The following is an 18,920-nucleotide window of genomic DNA, read 5'->3' on the forward strand; positions in this document are numbered from 1 at the left end:
CTGGATGTCCTAATTACCATAACACAGGCTAACCAAACAAAGTATTCATTATGTACATAAAGCAAGTTGCACTATGTACGCAATGCCTGTTATTTGCTTTGTGTAAATGCAGGTAAAATAAACATGTGTTATATACACATGTTAATTTTACTGGTGGTTAGTGTATCTGCCCCAATGAATTGTTCTCCTGCCTAGTCATATTTACCAGTGTTTTGTATTCAATCTGTTGCCGAATTAATTTATCTTCACTCAATGAATAGCGAGCTTCTCCAGTAATCGAATCAATCGGCCCCTTTTCCATTTGCTGTTTGATTGCACAGTGCAGCATGAAGAGGGGCTCCCCCGCACACTCCTGTCAAGCCAAAAGAGATAAAAAAAGTATACTATTACTAATAAACTAGAAGGACTTAAAACTTGGAAAAACATATCGATAATCTGCAACTACCATACACAACAATTTAATGAACTTAAAGGAAATGTCAGGTGAAAAACCCTCCCCCACTCTACTTACCCGTGGCTTCTTCCAGCCCCTTGCAGCCGACATGCCCCATGCCGCAGATCCGCTCTCAGCCGCCGGCCCGGGGTCCCCCCAGTGCAGAGGCCGCCCTGCACCTGCGTGCACTGCACCTGGGCGAGTGCTGCTGTTAATTAAGTCCACGTCGTCCGGAGTGTACTGCGCAGGTGCAGTAGTTTTGTGCCTACACAGTACACTCCAGACAACATGGACTTGACTGACAGTGGCGTTCGCACAGACGCAATAGACGACAACGTCTAATTCGGCCTCTGCACCAGCAGGGACCCTGGCCTGGCGGCTGAGAGCCATTTTTAACACCAGGCAAGAAAACCTTTGGCGCTCCACCTCCCCCACATAGCGTCAACCCTTATTCCACAACACAATAACACACTGGTTTGATGGCTGGCTGTGGGTCTGTGATAAACAAACTGCACACCCTCAGCCAGTCATCCGTCCTCCATTCCTCAGGACAGCAGCGCCACCTCCTCCTTTCTGCTGTGTAAGTAGTAGAGATCAGCACACACTGCAGCTAGTTTACTATCAGTACAGGCACAGAGTAACAGCTTATACTGTACATACTGAGGGTAGCAGAGATCAGCACATGCTGCAGCTAGTTTACTATCAGCACAGGTAAAGAGTAACAGCTTATACTGGAGGAAGCAGAGATCAGCACACACCGCAGCTAGTTTACTATCAGTAGAGGCACAGAGTAACAGATTATACTGTACATACTGGAGGTAGCAGAGCTCAGGACACACTGCAGCTAGTAATAGATGCCTCAGAGGAATTCCACCTGCTCCCTGTCTGATTCTACAGCGCTCAGGCCCTTTCCAATCTGTGCACTTACAAACTGTCTTCTAGCATGTTAAGGTCTGCAGTCCCTGAAAAAAAGGGGGGCGGAGTTAAAGGGTGGCGCCACATGTAGTAAACAAAGTACTCATAGTAAACAAAGTACTCTGAGTAGGGGGCATTCCAGTAGGCGGCACAGCTGCCTGTCATAGAGGTGTAGCAGCGACGGCTAGCAACATGATAAAATTAATTTTAAAAAACACAACTGGCCCCCCTGCGCTGCACATACGGTACTCCAGGCAAACATTTGGAGTTGCCTGGTGGTTGAGAGACCCCTGCTGCGTGTGATTGGCTGTTGTGTGCATGTGACCAGCCACTGATTGGATGCTGTCAGTATTTAAACCTTGCTGTGACAGTTGCATGTTGCCTGTGATAGCCCTAGCTTGCTGGTTGCTGGGTGCTCTGTATACCTGCTCTTGTTATATTGGATTATCTGGATTTCGACCTCTGCTTGTTTACTGGACCTCCCTTATCTACTGCCTGAACCAACCTATTGCCTGGATTATCGTTACGACTGTTTGCTGCCTGGTTTGACCTTGGATATGTTCTTTGACCTCTCTTCTGCCTAGCCCTCCTGTACTGCAATATCTCTGTTTACCCGTGTATGACCCTGGACTGTTGCTGGACTTTGCTACTCTGTGTTCTTGTTTAGGCCTGGGAGTTTATTTGCTCACCCTGCATTCAGCTCCAATACCTTGCACACTAAAAGGCCTGGGTGTAACCGAAGTCGGGTGGGTGTTGTCTCACCTCTCATTCAAGCGGGGACGTGCCACATAGGGTGAAGTGTATGGAGGTAGATTGGGGCATTGGAGCTGATTCGTGAGTCGATATTCCTACAGGTCTGACACTTAGTGACTGAACAACAGTGGCAGTGTCTGCAACTAACTGAAGTTGATCACTGGCTGGCTGGCTTAGCTAGCTAACAAGTATACAGTAATAGAGCAGTGGAATCAGTGTGAAGTTGAACCTGCCTGTACTAAGCACAGCAATTAGTAGTACACTGTCACTGACACTGACTACAGCTAACTGAAGTTAATCGCTCACTGGCTAGCTAAATACAAGGATATACAGTCACTAATAGATCAGTGAACTTGACTGCCTGCACTAAGCACAGCAATCAGTATTCAGTACACTCTCTCACTGAACTACACTGACTACAACTAACGTAGCCACCCTGGCGTTCTATTTCCCCAGGATTTCCGTGCAAAAAGTGGTTTAATTAATTTCCAATAATTTTCAACCAATTTTTTTTTGCAATCAATTTTTTTTATATTGAATTCAATGCAGGTTATTGTATTGAATTCAATAAAAAAAAGTATTTGCTGCGAGATGTTGATGATGCTGTGAGACCCTGGTGCCATCAACGCCGATTGACGGGAGACATGTGATCGCCGAGAGAGAAGCAAAATCCGCCAAGGGACATGGAAGAAGGCACTGGGGAAGCTATCAGAGGTACGCGACGAGGGATCAGCATGCCAATGGTGAGTATAAGACCCAGATGTATAGCCAGATGTATTAGCCAGGTGTAGTTAGCCAGATGTATTAGCCAGGAATAGGTAGCCACATGTTTTGCTAGGTATATAGTTAGCCAGATGTTTTGCCAAGTATATAGGGAGCAAGATGTTTTGCAAGGTATATAGTGAGCCAGATGTTTTTCCAGGTGTACTGTATAGTGAGCCAGATGTTTGCCAGGTGTATAGTGAGCAAGATGTTTGCCAGGTGTATAGTGAGCCAGATGTTTGCCAAGTGTATAGTGAGCCAGATGTGCAGCCAGGTGTATAGGAGACAGATATGCAGCCAGGTCTAGGGAGTCAGATGTATAGGGAGCCAGGTTTGCGGGTGCCTCTGCCCCCCCCCCCATTGCCCCCGATCCCCACACTCCCCCCTGACTGTGGCCGGTTGTCCCTTCTGTGGGGGGGGGCGGGATGTCCCTCTTCTGTTCAGGCTGGTCGGGGACTCCTGTGTGTGTAGGGGGGAGATTACCCTTCTATGCGGACTGGTCGTGGCCTGCGGGGATCCTCCTTCTGTGCGTGTGTGGGGGGGTCCCCTTCTATGGGTGCTGTGGGTGGCCTCTCCCTCCTCTTCCCCCATCCCTCCCTCCCTCTGGATCCCCCGTACCCCCCCCCCCCACCCCATCAGAAGCCCTGATCTCCTCACCTGAGGGATTTCTCCTGCGGTGGAAGCGGCACACTTCCTCCTCCATCGCAAAGTCTTGTGTTCTCTGTAATTACAGTTACGAGGCTTGGTGACGACACGGAGGAGGAGGGTGTCCATCGCGGCCAGTGCAGGAGACAGCCTGGCAGCCTGGGGCGAGTAGATCATGGCTTCTGACTGGGGGGGGGGGGATCGGGAGGGATGGGGAAGAGAAGGGGGAGGCCACCCAAAGCCCCCATAGAAGGGGACACCCGCACAGAAGGAGGATCCCCGCAGGCCACGACCACCCCATAGAAGGGGACACCTCCCCCCCTGCACAGAAGGAGGATCCCCGCAGGCCACCACCAGCCCGCATAGAAGGGGAATCTCCCCCCTATACACACAGGAGTCCCCGACCAGCCTGAACAGAAGGGGGACATCCCCCCAACACACAGAAGGGCCACCCGGCCACCCACCCGCAGAGAAAGGGGAATCCTGCACGCAGCCAGCACATTCTCTGTCCCGCTGGCTGTGCAGGGATTCCCCAGGGTGGCTGGATGCTAGTTCTGCATGCTGGGGGAAGCACACATTGCTACCCACAGCGTGTAGACAGGCACCCAACCATCCTGGAGAATCCCTCTGATCAGTAAAAAGTGCAGCGGGCGGTGCAGAGAAACATGGCGGCATGGACAAGCTCAGCTCGTCATTACCGCTTTTTGCATGTTTTTCCTGGACGAAGTCAGCTCGTCCATACCGCCAGGGTGGTTAAGTAATCACTCACTGGCTAGCTAAATGCAAGTATATAGTCAGTAATAGAGCAGTAGTAGATAGAATCAGTGAACCTGCCTGCATGCACTGCACTAAGCACAGCAGCAATCACTACATTCTATCATTGAACTATACTGACTACAGCTAACTTTAGTAATCACTCACTGGCTAGCTAGCTGAATACAAGTATATACTACAGTATAAGAGCACTGTTAGGTGTAAAAAAATGTTTGGACAAAAAATGCACTTGCTGAAGCAACAAATGGTCTGGAGATGATCCTCTCAGTTCCACAGTCTAGCAAGGATGGAGCTTTTTAAGATGTCTGCCACTTTATATACAGGAGGGGAGGGATTAGCCTCCCCTCCTATGATTGGTTGCTAGGGCCTGGCTGGGGGGGCCTCTGATTGGCCCAGAAACATCAATTCTGCCCAATTAGACCTATCTGATCACGGCTTTATACCATGATCACAAGCGTGATCACGGCCTGAATATTTGTAATCACGGCTGCCTCGTGGCCGATTTCCGTGATCCAGAATCAATCACTGCATCGAATACCAAAGCTGAAATGCTCGTGAATCACGGCTATTCCACGATCACAGAAAATATCTGCCCATCACTGCCCAAAACCAAGTGTCTCAGCATGCATGACTGCTAAATGCACCTTGGCAAGGAGCACCTGTCTTAGAAGTGGCTGCAGGTAGAGCCTCCTGCTACATTTAAAGTGACAGCATGTGCAGGGACATTTGCATTATCAGATATTGCAAGGCACAAAATCAATTTTTTTCTGTGTGTCCCATTGACACTTGTGTTGCTTAGACAGCCTTGCTAATTTATACTGTGTGTGTGCCACTGCCAGCCAGGCCCAGCACATTCACTGACTATCTGTGTGTGAGACAGGTGCACATTGTAATATCCAGTACTGCATATACCTACCTGTTGTGTTCAGTGCACCCACCTCATCACTGCATATACCTACCTGTTGTGTTCAGTGAACCCACCTCATCACTGCATATACCTGTCTGTTGTGTTGAGTGAACCCACCTCATCACTGCATATACCTACCTGTTGTGTTCAGTGAATCCACCTCATCACTGCATATACCTACCTTTTGTGTTGAGTGCACCCACCTCATCACTGCATATACCTACCTGTTGTGTTCAGTGAACCCACCTCATCACTGCATATACCTACCTGTTGTGTTGAGTGCACCCACCTCATCACTGCATATACCTACCTGTTGTGTTGAGTGAACCCACCTCATCACTGCATATACCTACCTGTTGTGTTGAGTGCACCCACCTCATCACTGCATATGCCTACCTGTTGTGTTCAGTGAATCCACCTCATCACTGCATATACCTACCTGTTGTGTTGAGTGCACCCACCTCATCACTGCATATACCTACCTGTTGTGTTCAGTGAACTCACCTCATCACTGCATATACCTATCTGTTGTGTTGAGTGCACCCACCTCATCAATGCATGTACCTACCTGTTGTGTTCAGTGAACCCATCTCATCACTGCATATACCTACCTGTTGTGTTCAGTAAACCCACCTCAACACTGCATATACCTACCTGTTGTGTTTAGTGCACCCACCTGCGTACATTTAAAATCGGCGCCGGTAGACTTGGGCGCAGGATACAGCGTTATATAGCTGATCCTGCTTCTGCACAAGTCCGGGCCGATTTAATTACTATTCCCCCTCCAGGCCGACATGGATAGTGGGGGAATGAAATAATTTGGCTTCCAGCGATTGCTGGAGGCCGAATTATTATGTTTTTAAGCAACTTCGGCTCTGTCTTCTGACGGAGCCGACGTTACTCACTGAGCACTTCAATAGGAATGATTCCTATTGAAGTCTATGGAGGCGCCGGCTGCGCCCAAATCTAGCAGCGCTGAAAAACACTGCTCCGCACCCACCTACCTACGTGAGTGCACGCAGTGTGATATACACCTACCTACCTGAGTGCACGCAGTGTGATATACCACTCCGTGCATACCTGTTAATTGCACCTGTGTGACTGCACATTGTATTAGTCAAGTCAGTGCATACCTTTCACTTAATCCCCCCCCCTGATATGGACAAAACGGACAAAACAGGTAGAGGAAGAGGTAGAGGCAGAGCCAGAGAAAGGCCACCTGGCATTTCTGTGCGAGGTCATGTTGATGTGATTTTGTGCAGCCCTGGCCCAAAGTACAGTGCTCAGAAGAAGGCACGTCCCATCAACTCCCAAGATTGTCAGGACGTGGTTGACTATTTAACACAGAACACCTCATCTCCCGCAGCCACCAGCGCTACTACAGGCACCACATCCGCTGCATTCACTGATTCACACTGATTCACAGCCACTACTGCAACAACAAGATGAAGGCGCTAAGCAAGTTACACCACCTCATATGTGTGACTTAGGCGACACTACGTTACGTGTGAGGAGGAGGATGATGAAGTACCTGCTGTTGGTGCAGTTTTGGAGGTGTCTGAGGCAAGCGAAGCTGGGCAGGATGATTATGATTATGAGTGTCCGGCGCCATGTATTGCCACCTATGTACAGCCAGCCAACATGCCCTTCAACGTCAGCTGCTGAAGCCACCATAGTGCCATCACCCCAGGGGGGCTCAGCAGTTTTGAAATTTCATGTGTGTCTGCCTTAGATCAGAGCTTTGCCATCTGTTCTCTCTGTCTCAAAAAATTGAGCCGTGGAAAGGCCAACAGCCGCGTAGGGACAACTGTCTTACGAAGGCACATGGAGAAAAGGCACAAACTGCAATGGGAAGAGCACCAGAGGAAAAGCAGCACACAAAAGCAAAGCCACCCTCCTTCTCCTCTTCCTCCTTCAGGGGCATCATCTTCAGCCTCTTTCTCCCTTGCACCTTCACAATAACAGCCACCCTCCTCCACTCCGCCTCTCACCTTACCCGGATCCTGCTCCTCTGCCCACAGCAGCAGTCAGGTGTCCATGAGGGAAATCATTGAGCGGAAGAAGCCAATTTCTGCCAGTCGCCCCCTTGCCCGACATCTGACAGCTGGCTTGGCGGAACTGTTAGCTCGCTAGCTAAGTTACCATACAAGCTGGTGGACTATGAGGCCTTCCGTAAATTTGCCGCCATTGGGACACCACAGTGGAAGATACCAGGCAGCAATTATTGCTCTAAAAAGGCGATACCCAAACTGTACCATGAAGTTGAGAGGCAAGTGGTGTCATCTCTGGCACACAGCATTGGGTCAAGGGTCCATCTGACCACGGATGACTGGTCTGCCAAGCACGGTCAGGGCAGGTATATTACTTTCATAGCCCATTGGGTCAACCTGGTGACCGATGGCAAGCAGGGAGTACGTGGCTGTGCAGCAGACCAACTTGTGACACTTCCATGGCTTGCAGGCAGGCCTCCTGCCACCTCCTCTCCTCCTGCTACATCATCTTTGCTGTCATCATCCTCTTCCTCCTTGGCTGAGTGGCAGTTCAACTCTACTGGTGCTGCGATCTCCTCTCCAGCTACATAGCCCCAGCTCCCTAGGGCTTATGCTGCATGCCAGGTACGACGGTGTCACGCCATCTTAGACATGTCTTGCCTCAAAACAGAAAGTGACACTGGAGCATCTCTCCTGGGTGCTCTTATCAAACAGATGGATCAGTCGCTGACCCCACACCAACTGGAGATCGGCAACGTGGTGTGTGACAACGGCAGCAATCTCATTTCTGCTTTGATTTTTGGAAAGTTGACACATGTTCCCTGCATGGCACATGTGCTGAGGTTGTGTGGCGGTCTTACATGGCATGCTTTGCCGATATTCAGCAGAGAAACAACTTGCCGGTGAGACGCTTGATTTGCAATAGCCCAACTCCCTGGAATTCGACCCTGCTGATGTTTGACCGCCTGCTACAACAGGAGAAAGCCATCACCCAGTATCTCTACAACTACAGTAGAAGGACACACTCTGGGGAGATGGGGATATTCTGGCCGAAGAACTGGACACTCATGCGAAATGCCTGCAGGCTCATGCGGCCGTTTGAGGAGGTGACAAACCTAAAAAACCCACTCTAGACCCCACCGAACTTGCTAACTACCGCCCAGTGTCACTTCTTCCATTTGCATCTAAATTACTTGAACGCCACATTCATGCTGAACTAAGTCAGTATTTATCTGCAAATTCCTTGCTTGATTAGTTCCAATCTGGCTTCCGGCCAAACCACTCCACAGAAACAGCCCTCACCAAAGTAGCTAATTAACTCCTTACAGCTAAATCCAAAGGCTATTATGCCATACTCATCCTTCTAGATCTGTCATCAGCATTCGACACTGTCGACCACACTCTACTCCTACAGATCCTTTCATCTATAGTAATAAAGGACCTCTCTCTCTCCTGGATATCTTCCTACCTCTCTGGAAGGTCTTTCACTGTTTCTTATTCAGATCAGGCCTCCTCTTCACATCCTCTGTCTGGAGGGGTACCTCAAGGCTCTGTCCTCGGTCCCCTCCTCTTCTCCATCTACATGCACGGTCTTGGTAACTTAAACAGCTCATTCGGTTTCCAACACCACCTATATGCAGACCATACACAACTGTACCTCTCGGCCCCAGACCTTAAATCCCTCCTCACACGGGTTCCCGACTGCCTGGCCGCTATTTCCTCTTTCATGTCCTCTCGCTTCTTAAAACTTAATATGAATAAAACTGAACTAATAGTCTTTCCACCATCCCTGTCCACCCCTTTGCCTGATATTACAATAAATGTTAACAACACGTCTATAACATCAGTTTCCAAAGCACGGTGCTTGGGGGTAATATTTAATTCTTCTCTCTCATTTACTCCTCACATTAACTCCCTAATCAGCTCCTTCCATTTCCAACTGAAAAACATAGCACGTATCCGACCTTTTCTCTCCCATGACACAACCAAAATGTTAGTACATGCTCTTATTATATCTCGATTGGACTATTGCAATATATTGCTTGGTGGACTTCCAACTAACCGACTAACACCGCTCAATTCTGTACTGAACTCTGCTGCTCGACTCATTCATCTCTCCTCTCGCTCTTCCTCTGCTGACCCTCTCTGTCAAGCTCTTCACTGGCTACCAATTAATGAGAGGATTCAGATCAAACTCTTAACCCTAACCTACAAAGCTATCCACAATCTCTCTCCCCTGTACATCTCCTCACTAGTCTCCAGATACCAACCCAACCGCAATCTCAGATCTGCACACGTGCTTCTTCTATCCTCTTCTACAATTACCTCCTCACATTCACGTGTACAAGACTTCTCACGTGCCTCACCCCTCCTCTGGAATGCCCTTCCACAACACATTCGCCACTCTCCCACCTTTGAAATTTTTAAACGCTCCCTCAAAACCCACCTTTTCCGACAAGCATATTCTCTAGCTTAGGCCATGCACCCACTAAATAAACTAATTGCACACTGCCTGTACAAATACTGTATACATCCCTACCTCTTGTTTCCACCCCATTCCTTTAGATTGTAAGCTCGCAAGGGCAGGGCCCTCATCCTTTTGTGTCATGGACTGTTATTAATTGAATTGCTTGCACACTGTTATACATTTATACATTTTAGTCATTATGTTAAATCAAATTGTAATCAGCAGTGCTGTATTGTGTATCAGTGTTCATATTTGATGTATATCATTGTCTGTATCATTATGTATCCCTTGTTTGTTTTCTTACATTGTACAGTGCCACGGAATATGTTGGCGCTTTATAAATAAATAAATAATAATAATATTAACCTGGTGAGTCGCAGTGAAGACGCCATCAGCGACGTGATCCCATATGCTTGATTCCAGGATGTGCCGTGCGTAGAGTGGTGGATCAAGCTGTGGACGAGCGTGAACAGGAACAGGAACAGGAGGAAGAGTTGTGGGATCAATTCTCATCAGAACAAGATGTTTCCTCAACACCTGCGGCAGCACAGAGGGGGGAGGAGGAGGAATAGTGGTGTGGGGAAGAGGAGTCAGACTCAGATGATGAGGAAGGTGGGTTTTTTTTGGAGGAGGAGGCGGCAGAAGAACAACCACAGCCGACGTCGCAGGGGGCTTGTGCTGCTCAACATTCCCGTGGTACTGTTCGTGGCTGGGGGGAGGAGGAGAACTTACCTGACGTCACTAAAGAAAAACAAGAGGAGATGGATAGTACGTCTGGATCCAAATTTGTGCAGATAGTGTCTTTCATGCTGTCCAGGCCGGGGGGACCCCCGTATAAAAAAACTCAAGGGGAATGAGCTGTACTGGGTGGCCACGCTACTAGACCCTCGGTATAGTCACAAAGTGGCTGAGATGTTTCCAAATCACCAGAAGGCCGAAAGGATGCAGCACTTGCAGAACAAGCTGGCAACTATGCTTTACAGTGCGTTTAAGGGTGATGTCACAGCACAACGCAATAAAGGTACCACTGCCAGTAATCCTTCTCCTATGTCCACGCAGGCAAGGACAGGATGCTCCAGCGATCTCATGGTGATGTTGGACATGCGGACATTCTTTAGTCCAACGCCTCGCCTTAGCCCTTCTGTATCAACCCTCCACCAATGCCTGGACTGGCAGGTAGCCGACTCACAGTGTTTACATCCACACTTAAGGCCATTAAGTGTGGATGTAAACACTGTGAGCAGCGATGAACCCTTGGACTACTGGTTGCGCAGGCTTGACCTGTGGCCAGGACTGTCCCAAATTGCCATCCAAATTCTGTCTTGCCCTGCATCAAGCGTCCTGTCAGAAAGGACCTTCAGCGCAGCTGGAGGTATTGTCACTGAGAAGAGAAGTCACCTAAGTCACAAAAGTGTTTAGTACCTCACCTTTATCAAAATGAATAAGGCATGGATCCGGGAGGGCTACTGCCCGCCCCAAGACTAAGTCAGTCCCCACACACAGCATCTCTGCCTGCACGCCTTGTGACTGCCTGCCCCAAGACTAAGTCGCTCCCCACACAGCACCTCTGCCCGCAGGCCGCTTGACTGCCTTCTCCACCACCAACAACAGGGTCCAGGACTCCAGGTGGATTCCTGAATTTTTAAGGCCGCTGGTGCGTGGTTTCTGGTGCGTGTACATGCCTGCCTAATTTTTCTGGCTGCACTGCAGCTGCAACAACAAAAAAAAGGCATGTACATGTGCCAATTCCCCTTCGTGATCATTACCTTGACGCGGGGAAGGGGCTTGCGTATCACAATGAAGCAATGACCGATGGCTATATTATTGTGTTGGGGGGGCACACCCACGATAATAAGGTTGTTGCTTCATTGCAGACAGACCAAATTTGATCAGCTGGACAGTCACTGTTCTGTCATTCAGCTACCTCAGCCTGGCGACCATATGGGCTGGAAAGCCGCCATCACCTGCACTCTCGTCATGATGCGCACCAGTCCAGCACGGCTGTCACTACACAAACAGCTGTTTGCAGTCACTGCATACCTTTCACTGCATTTTTGACTGCACATTGTATTATACCTGGCAGTCAGTGCATACCTTTCACTTGAATGGATGGCAGACTTGCCCTCCATAACAGATTCTCGTTAAAGGATTTAAAGTTGATTCATCTTATGTAGACACTGTTGATTCATCTTATGTAGACACGCTTCGAAAGTCCTCCTGTATTGTTATTTTTGGTCACTACCTCACGACGTGCATGCCATGCCTGCTGCCTTCCTTGGATGTGTGGTGGTGGTAGCCGTTTCTTAGGCTCCCACTCCGGACCGGAATCAAACCAGGATTCCCCGGCCATTACCTGTGGTCACCATGCTACTGAGAAAGTACCATCGAAAGTGTTACACAGTTGAATGAATGGCAGACTTGCCCTCCATAACAGATTCTCATTAAAGGCAAGTGGTGTCATCTCTGGCACACAGCGTTGGGTCAAGGGTCCATCTGATCACAGATGCCTGGTTTGCAAAGCACGGTCAGGGCAGGTACATTACTTATACAGCAAATGGGTCCTTACTTGGATGTGTGGTGGTAGTAGCCAGTTCTCAGGCTCCCACTCCGGACCGGAATCGAACCCTGATTCCCTGGCCATTACCCATGGTCACTCACAATGGCAGACTTGCCCTACAAATTCACTTTCCAGGTACTGAACAGCCAGCAGAAAATGTAATATAATAAAAAAAAAAAAAAGATGTAAGCTTTAACAATGGTAGAGAAAGAACCATCGAAAGTTGATAAGGCAGTCAGACATTACCTGATATCACTGAGGAAGCGCAATCTTGCCATGGTGCGCACCAGTCCAGCACGGCCGTCACAACACAAACAGTTGTTTGCGGTGCATTACACAGTGAGTGAGTGGTGTGTCAGTGTGAAACAGTACTCTAATTACACTCCCTGATTGATGTATACACATGCAAGATGTTTTAAAACACTTTAGGCCTGCAAATTAAGCATTCAATGTGATTTCTGCCCTTAAGACGCTGCTTTGCGTCAAATCCAGATTTTTCCCCGGGACTTTTGGCGTCTACCCCACTCCTCCATGCAAAAACTCAGATGTTAGACCCCTTGAAACACCTTTTCCATCACTTTTGTGGCCAGCATAAGTGTTTCTAGTTTTCAAAGTTCACCTCCCCCTTGAAGTCTATTGCAGTTCGCAAAAGTTTGTGCGAACCGAACTTTTGCGGAAGTTCGCGTTCTCGGTTTGCGAACCTGAAAATCGGAGGTTCGGGCCATCTCTACTTAGCAGCCCATTCACCATACTTTCTGCAGAAGATCAATCTGTCCCTGATGTTTTTTTGGGGAGAGAAGTGGCTTATTTGCTGCCCCTTCTTGACACCAGGCCATCTTCCAAAAGTCTTCGCCTCACTGTGCATGCAGATTTGCTCACACCTGCCTGCTGCTATTCCTGAGCAATCTCTGCACTGGTTGCACTCCGATCCCGCAGCTGAATCCTCTTTAGGAGACGATCCTGGTGCTTGCTGGACTTTCTTGGATGCCCTGAAGCCTTCTTAAGCAGGCTTGAAGTTCTTGATGATCCTATAAATTGTTGATTTAGGTGCAATCTTAGTAGCCACAATATCCTTGCCTGTGAAGTCATTTTTATGCAACGCAATGATGGCTGCATGTGTTTCTTTACTGGTCACCATGGTTAACAATGGAAGATCAATGATTTCAAGCATCACCCTCCTTTTAACATGTCAAGTCTGCCATTCTAACCCAATCAGCCTGACATAATGATCTCCAGCCTTGTGCTCCTCAACATTTTCACCTGCATTAACAAGACAATTACTGAAATGATCTCAGCAGGACCTTTAATAACAACAATGAAATGCAGATAATTTTCATGGCAAAGAAGGACTATGCAATTCATATGAACACTCTTCTTAACATTCTGGAGTATATGCAAATTGCTATTATAAAAACTTAAAGAAAACCTGAACTGAAAATTAAAAGTCAAATAAGCATACACAAGTCATATTTACCTTCCATGTAGTCTACTCCTCAGTGTCTTTCTCCTCTCCCACGTCCTGTTTGTTCACTGTGATCAAGGGAATTTTCCGTCCTCCATTTTGAAAATGGCCATTACCCCTAACAGCTTTCTGGTCAGCACACAGTTAAACTATAACATCGCCTACTTGAGCCATAGGGAAACATGGACATTACCTGGTACATCAGTTTTCCTCTCAGCTATAACTGACAGCAACTGATATTTTACTGACAGCAACTGATATATTTCAGATCTGACAAAATATTGTCAGAACTGGAAGGGATTATTGTCAGAAGAAAATTTTGAGCTTCTGAGAGGAACTGATGGCAAGGTAACTATGTAATGTTCATTTGAAGTTACCTCATGTGTTTATTTTAAATATTTTTACTCAGTACAGGTTCTCTTTAAGCACCAACTTTTCTAATTTCCAGTATTTTTGACAGTCTCAAAACTTTTGGCCAGGACTGTACGAACCCCCCATAGAGAATAGTGTTGATCGAACACCCAGATATTCGGGCTCGGGTCGGCCAAACATGGTCTGGATGTTCGGGCTATTCGGCCGAAAACCGAGCCTAATTGAAGTCAATGGGGACCCGAGCATGCCTGCTTTGCGGGCCCTGAAAACACTTGCAAAATGAGGGAAACTTCTGCAAAATGGGTTGGAAATAGTGGGAAGGGCATTTACACATAGATCTTAGGCTCAGAATAAAAGCAGGGACTCATGTTTGCAGAGCAGTGCGCCAATTATATTTGACTGCCAATAAAACAAATAAAACTCCCAAAAAAGGCATACATGTATGGGTAAAAACTGCACGCTTAAGGCCAATGCAGTTTATCGCCATGCATTTATAAATTTTATACAAATGAGATCCTGGATGGAAGAGGAGATACAGGAGAACAAGGCCACGCTTTGTAACACAACCCAGGCCTTGCACGAGGACAAAATGTATGCTTAAAGCAATGCATTTTGTCACCATGCATTGATAAATATAATAGAAATGAGATATACCTGAAAAGCAGTCCTACCAATGGGACCGGCATCGCTAACCCAGCACACATGATGAAACAGGAGGTACAGGAGAGCAAGGCCACGCTTTGTGACACAACCCAGGCCTTGCATGAGGACAAAATGCAGGCTTAAAACAATGCATTTTGTCGTCATGCATTGATAAATATAATGGAAATTAGATATTCCTGAAAAGCAGTCCTACCAATGGGACCGGCAACGCTAACCCAGCACACAGGATGGAAGAGGAGGTACAGGAGAGCAAGGCCACGCTTTGTGACACAACCCAGGCCTTGCATCAGGACAAAATGCAGGCTTAAAGCAATGCATTTTGTCGCCATGCATTGATAAATTTTATAGAAATGATATATTCCTAAATAGCAGTCCTACCAATGGGACCGGCAACACTAACCCAGCACACAGGATGGAAGAGGCGGTACAGGAGAACAAGGCCACGCTTTGTGACACAACCCAGGCCTTGCATGAGTACAAAATGCATGCTTAAAGTGAACCCGAGGTGAGAGTGACATGGAGGCTGCCATATTTATTTCTTGCAGTAGCCTGGTTGTCCTGCAGATGCTCTGCCTCTAATACGTTCAGGCATAGACCCTGAACAACCATGCAGCAGATCAGGTGTTTCTGACAATAATGTCTGACTGGGCAAGATTACCTGCATACTTCTTTATGGTTTAATTCACACACCACTGCGTCCAAATAGATCATTATGGCTGCCGGGTAACTGGTATAGTTTAAAAGGAAATAAATATGGCAACCTCCATCTCACTCTCATCTCAGGTTCACTTTAAACCAATGCATTTTGCCGCCATGCATTGATAAATATTGTACAAAGGAGATATTCCTGAAAAGCAGTCCTATTCCTATCTGGGACCGGCAACGCTAACCCAGCACAGATGTTCATGGTGCTTGGTCGGGGGGGGGGGGGGGAGGGGTATTGCAAAGTCGGTTCCAATCCACAATTTATTCATTTTTATTTGTGTCAGACGGTCTGCATTTGCTGTGGAGAGGCATACAGTGCCAGTTCTTGCCAGGTGTCTAGCTTAGAGACCCAATAATTAAAGGGGACTGATGGATCATTGAACATGGCTACGCCATCTGACATGTAGTCCTTGACCATCCTCTGCAGGCGAGCGGTGTTGGAGGTGGAACTGCTCGAATGCTGTTCTGTGGGCTGCTGCCTAGGTGTCAGAAAACTTTGCCACACCTTGCACACTGCCGATACCATTCCCTTGTGGGCACTAGCTGCAGCTTGTGTTGTTCTTTGCTCCCCTCCTAGTCCTGGGTTAGCAGAAGTCAGTCTGTCGGCGTGGCTGGAGGAGGATGCAAATCTCCTCACCAATTTCTCCACAAGGGCCTTCTCGTACTCTTGCATTTTTACCTGTCTGACACTTTCCTCAATCAATGTTGGAAAATTTTCTTTGTACCGTGGATCCAGAAAGGTATAAACCCAGTACTCCGCGTCCGCCAGAATTCGGACAATGCGCAGATTGCGTTCAATGCAGCCTAACATGAACTGAGCCATGTGTGCCAGAGTCCCAACAGGTTGCTCGTCATCATCATCATGTTCTGTGCTTGCTTGTGATGCACCATCACCAGCATCATGCCCACCTTCTTCCTCGTCTTCTCCTGCCTATTCCCACTGAATTGTGGAAGTCAAATATGCATGGCCATGTCTGTTCCTGTATTCCCTTCCAAATTTCAGCCTGTGTGCTGCTTATCTCCAAGGCAGATCAGCTTTAATAAGGCCTGCTGACGCATAGCAACAGCTGTGCTGCACCGCTTCCACGCACCTATTGCTGAGTTAGCGCTGCCGGATGAGGTAGAGTTTGGAGAGGCAGTGGAGGAGAAGGAGCCAGAGAGGTAGGTGCTGTCATCAACTCGTAGGGACGCAGGTCCGGCTATTTGAGGTGTTGGCAAAACCTGTGCCATAGCGGGTGAGGTGTCGCTCCCAGGCTCCACAAGGTTCACCCAGTGCGCCGTAAGGGATATGTACCGACCCTGGCCAAACACACTCGTCCACGTGTCAGTGGTGAGGTGAACCTTGCAGGCAACTGCATTTTTTAGGCTTTGGTGATGTTTGCTGTAGTGGCGGCTGGGAACCACGTAATGTGGTATGGCCATCGACATCATGGATTTGAATCTCTCTGTCTCCACCACTCTATATGGCAGCATTTCGCAGGCCAGGAATTTGGCAATGCTGGCTGTTAGTACCATGGACCGGGGGTCGTTTGCTGGCAATTGTCTCCTGCGCTACAACATCTCCGGGACAGACAACTGAACAGTAGGCTCGCACACTGAAGGGCAGTTGGTTGTTATCGTCGATGACTGGGAACAGTCATTAGCACTACTGCTGCAACTGACATCGGGTACTGATGGTTGGCCAACACGTAATGGCTGGTCTGCTGAGGAGGGTCTGGTGTCCAAAACGGAGGCAGTGTTGCTGGGGGCTGGAAGCGAGCCGTTACCCTGGTCTTGTGTGTCTGCCCACAGATTGAGATGTTTGGCTTCCATGTGCTGGCGTGTGCTGGTGGTGGTGAGGTTGTTGACATTTTTTCCCCTGCTCATTGTGGTCCTGCACACCTTGCAAACCACCTTCGTTACATCCTCCCTGCTGTCTTTAAAAACAGACCAGACTTTTGAAGACCTACTGCTTTGCTGGGGAGTTTGGCGCATGCCCCTTTTGAGTCTCACTTGTGCGCTTGTTGTGGTCGATATTCCCTGAATACTTTGTGGCACAACGCGAACTCCTGCAGCAGTGGGTTCTTCAGATGACTCATCTGTAGTGCTATCTCGAGAGCGATGGTCTGCTTCCCATGTTGGGTCTGTGAACTCATCATCCGTAACCTCCTCTTCCATCTCATGTGTGTGCACTGGAGTAGAGCTCTTTAGAACAACCTCTGTGCACCTCAATCCCATCTCTTCCTCATCTTAGCAGACCTCCTGCGATTCAAATTCCTGCGCACATTGCGAGATTTGGGTGTCTTTGTCCTCGCTTTGCTGGTGAATTTTCAGCATCCACTGCATGTGAATCCAGGCACAACATTTGTGGCTGTTCCATTGACTTATTACAGATGCAAGGTTGCACAACTGGGGGGGGGGGGGGAATAGCTCCTGCGAATATCCCATTGTGTGATGGAACAATTGGTCGGACTCGGTATGTGGCTGTTGTGTGCATGGTGTAGCTGCCGGTTGTGTCACGTTTGTGCCCACTGGTTCCTTGTAACTGGCAGAGGACCTCGTGCCTGACAAGGATGGGCTGGTGCTTAACCCGCTGCTGGACACTTGAGAAGTCAACCAATTAACTACCTGGTCCCGTTCTTGTGGGTTATTGAGGGTTGTTTTTTGCCCGTACAAGATGGGCGGTATTGAGTGGGTTTTCTTCTTTGGTGTGCAAACACGGCCTCTACGTGAACCGTCAGGGGAAACACCACTTCCCCTGGCCCTCCCTCTTTCACTGGATTTCTTCATAGTAGTCGTTACTTGTCACAAAGAAAAATGAAATACACTTTTTTTTTAATGGGCACAACTGTTGCCAGCTGGCACTGAAAGTACTGGATTTTTTTTTCAACAATAAGAAACAGTAAAATTCAATAAACGGAGTTTTTTTATGGGCACAACTGTTCCCAGACAGCACTGAAAGTACTGTTTTTTTTTTCAACAATAAGCAACAGTAAAATTCAATAAACTGTGTTTTTTTATAGGCACAACTGTTCCCAGCTGGCACTGAAAGTACTGTTTTTTTAAACAATAAGCAACAGTAAAATTCCATAAACTGTGTTTTTTTATAAGCACAACTGTTCCCAGCTGGCACTGAAAGTACTGTTTTTTTTCCCAACAATAAGCAACAGTGAAATTTAATAAACAGTGTTTTTTATGGGCACAACTGTTCCCAGCTGGCACTGAAAGTACTGTTTTTTTTCAACAATAAGCAACAGTAAAATTCAATAAACTGTGTTTTTTATAGGCACAACTGTTCCCAGCTGGCACTGAAAGTACATTTTTTTTTTACAATTAGCAACAGTACAATTCAATAAACTGTGTTTTTTATGGGCACAACTGTTCCCAGCTGGCACTAAATGTACTGGGGTTTTTTCAACAATAAGCAACAGTAAAATTCAATAAACAGTGTTTTTTATGGGCACAACTGTTCCCAGCTGGCACTGAAAGTACTGGGTTTTTTTTCAACAATAAGCAACAGTAAAATTCAATAAAC

General features: G+C 47.7%; 1 protein-coding gene across 13 annotated transcripts in view; it reads right to left on the reverse strand.

The window, feature by feature from the left end:
- Positions 1-18,920, reverse strand: part of PLXNA2 (plexin A2) — a 3,799,727-nt gene that overhangs the window by 934,094 nt on the left and 2,846,713 nt on the right. For all 13 annotated transcript variants that reach the window (XM_068269767.1, XM_068269773.1, XM_068269774.1 and 10 more), the window contains one exon: positions 206-352. In XM_068269767.1, coding sequence (XP_068125868.1) covers positions 206-352 — 147 coding nt within the window. The remainder of the gene's footprint in view (positions 1-205; positions 353-18,920) is intronic.

Source organism: Hyperolius riggenbachi, chromosome 2, assembly GCF_040937935.1.
Source record: "Hyperolius riggenbachi isolate aHypRig1 chromosome 2, aHypRig1.pri, whole genome shotgun sequence".
Classification (NCBI taxonomy): domain Eukaryota; kingdom Metazoa; phylum Chordata; class Amphibia; order Anura; family Hyperoliidae; genus Hyperolius; species Hyperolius riggenbachi.